Raw genomic sequence first — 2,868 nt, forward strand, 5'->3', positions numbered from 1 at the left:
TTTTTTTTTGTTTTGTACAATATTATGGACTATACGTCCACAAACCGTCATAGAGCGAGTCCGCAAAAGTCAAACCGCTAACTAGAGAGAGACTACTGTAACTCGTATATAGGTTCAGATCACTAACTAGAGAGAGACTACTGTAACTCATATATAGGTTCAGATCACTAACTAGAGAGAGACTACTGTAACTCATATATAGGTTCAGATCACTAACAAGAGAGAGACTACTGTAACTCATATATAGGTTCAGATCATTTGGTTTTTGCAGCTTTGTACTAAAAAAAATTGCACATGCTCTTTAAACTTGTTAAAAATTGTAACGTCTTTTTCCAGCATTCTAGTTTCATTTATAATTTAGTTAAAAACATTCAAATCTGTCCATGGGCATCAATAAAACTGCTTGTTCTCTTTATCATCCTTCAAATATTTTATTACTTGACAGATTACTGCAGTCACAGCGTAGATTATGTGACTGGTGATGTTTCTCTGTCTCTGTGCAGCTGGGGATTGTGTACCGAGACATCAAGCTGGAAAACATCCTTCTGGACAGCGAGGGTCATGTGATGTTGACAGACTTTGGGCTCAGCAAAGAGTTCTTGGAAGAAGACGTATGTAAAGCAGTGATCAGTTTAGATATACTGTGAGTGCATGTGTGAACTTTGTTGCTTCGCCTCGTTGCAGAAAGGAAGAACCTACTCTTTCTGTGGCACCATTGAGTACATGGCTCCTGAAATCATCAGAGGGAAGTCTGGGCATGGAAAGGTAAAGTCTCTGCCGTCAAGCAGCAAATAACAGGATTTGATGTTCACGTGTCAAATGAAAAGTGTGGGATGTGATTATCACACATGTCAATTTAACAAGAACTGCAAGAAATGCACAGAAGTGAGAAGAGTTTTTAAGGTTTTTGAGATAATCTTTTCTCTAAAACCTTTGTTTCTCAAGACTTTGAAAATTATAGTTTACAAATGGAAAGACTGTTACTTTAATAATAATTGTCAGTATCAAGAAAAAAATGGTATGGCATGTTTTTGAACATTGTGGATGGAAAAATTCAATTACACAAATTGTTTCAAGTCTGAAAGGACATGCAGATGTTTTGCATCTGGTTTCTGTGGGTTGAGATTTTCACATAGCAACTTTTAGTTTGAATTATATTATTAAGACTTAATTCTTCTTGCATATTTCTTTTTAAGCATCTTTCTATGATGTTGGCATACTTTATATGATGTGAGCCAGTTTTCTTCTTGAATATTGGACCTCCTTGAGTCTTTTCAGTGATTCAGGTCCATCTGGACTTTTCTATACGTCATCCAGTCTACTCTCACTTTTTTATACTTTGGCTAAAACGCCAAATATATTTTACATGAAAAAGGACATTGACTATTTAGGAAAGAGAAATTAAGGTTTCTGTTTGAGATTTTTTTATTTATTTATTGCTTTAGTTTAATAATCTGAACAAAAAATGTTTTCTAAAGCTGTTTCATCACGGTGTGCCCGGAGCCTCTAAGAGTGTGGAAGGTTATTTTCACTTACTGGTTAGACAGCTGATGTTTGAATTGGTTTGGTAAAAAACAAAAACGCAATCTGTATCTTATCACCTGACCCTGAACTGCTTCAATTCTGCTTTTTTTTTTTTTTACTTTTCTGTTCTGCTCCAGTCTGTAGACTGGTGGAGCCTTGGGATCCTGATGTTTGAGCTGCTGACAGGAGCGTCTCCTTTTACTTTGGAGGGAGAAAGGAACTCACAGAGTGAGGTGTCGAAGTAAGAGCTGCTGGTTCTGTTTCCGTTTTGTTGTAAACAGTCTGATCAGTTTGCAACAGGTTGTAGAATCAGACGTTACAATAAGGTTCACATGATCAAATCTCACCTCTGCCTCTCAGGCGTATTTTACGCTGCGACCCACAGTTCCCCTCTATGATCGGACATGTTGCTGAGGACCTGCTGAAGAAGTTACTGGTGAAAGACCCTCACAGGAGGCTGGGCTCTGGGCCCAGAGGGGCCGAGGACATCAAGGCTCATGCTTTCTTTAAGGTCTTAATATCTTAACCGCCTCCCACGTAAACATCCGTTTTCCTCTCCAGTATGTCTGTGACTCTTCTCATCTGGCTTCTGTTTGCTCGCAGGGTCTGAACTGGGCCGACCTAGCACAGAAGAAAGTGCAGAGTCCTTTTAAGCCGGAGCTGAAAAATGAACTTGATGTGGGCAACTTTTCTGAGGAATTCACTGGAATGGAACCAGTCTACTCCCCGGCGAGCACGCCTCCAAGCACAGACCGCCTGTTCCAGGTCAGCCCTTATCTTCAGCTGCTTTCTGAAAAGTAAAGTACGAGAAGTTACTTAGACCAGAAAATACCTAAAGGGAATTTTCTCTGACACCTTTCTCCCATGTTTCAGGGCTATTCCTTTATTGCTCCTTCCATTTTGTTCAATAAGAACGCCGTCATGGGAGACTTTGTAGAGTCTCAAGTTGGAGCCGACAGACCTGCCTCTGCTTCTGTCCGGCACAGTGCGATGGTAAAGGTACGGATGTGGGTTGGGAAACCACAATATTTGAAATCATTTGAGCACTGAGTATTTTTGATCATTCTGATCTGATTATATGTGGCATTAGTTTTAGAAAAGAACATTTTAGGTTAACTGGATTAAATTTATCACCTAAATAGAAAAATGCATCAATATGTAATCTCATAAAGTCGAGACATTTGGTCATTTTGTTTTCAGATAAAAAAAAAAAAAAGCATTGTTACACTTTCCAAAAAAGTTCAATCTGGTCCTCTGGACATTCAAAAAAACAAAACAAGGCAAAAAAATATAGAAACGTTTCGTCTCTCATCCGAGAGACTTCCTCAGTCTGAGGTGCTGTTT

At 39.0% G+C, this 2,868-nt stretch overlaps 1 protein-coding gene across 1 annotated transcript in view; it reads left to right on the plus strand.

Annotated features, from left to right (window-relative positions):
• Positions 1–2,868, plus strand: part of rps6ka4 (ribosomal protein S6 kinase, polypeptide 4) — a 16,267-nt gene that overhangs the window by 6,789 nt on the left and 6,610 nt on the right. The window contains exons 6-11 of the mRNA XM_037687456.1: positions 504–611; positions 685–765; positions 1,662–1,765; positions 1,885–2,035; positions 2,128–2,289; positions 2,398–2,523. Coding sequence (XP_037543384.1) covers positions 504–611; positions 685–765; positions 1,662–1,765; positions 1,885–2,035; positions 2,128–2,289; positions 2,398–2,523 — 732 coding nt within the window. The remainder of the gene's footprint in view (positions 1–503; positions 612–684; positions 766–1,661; positions 1,766–1,884; positions 2,036–2,127; positions 2,290–2,397; positions 2,524–2,868) is intronic.

This window comes from Nematolebias whitei, chromosome 14, assembly GCF_014905685.2.
Source record: "Nematolebias whitei isolate Nwh7 chromosome 14, NemWhi1, whole genome shotgun sequence".
Classification (NCBI taxonomy): domain Eukaryota; kingdom Metazoa; phylum Chordata; class Actinopteri; order Cyprinodontiformes; family Rivulidae; genus Nematolebias; species Nematolebias whitei.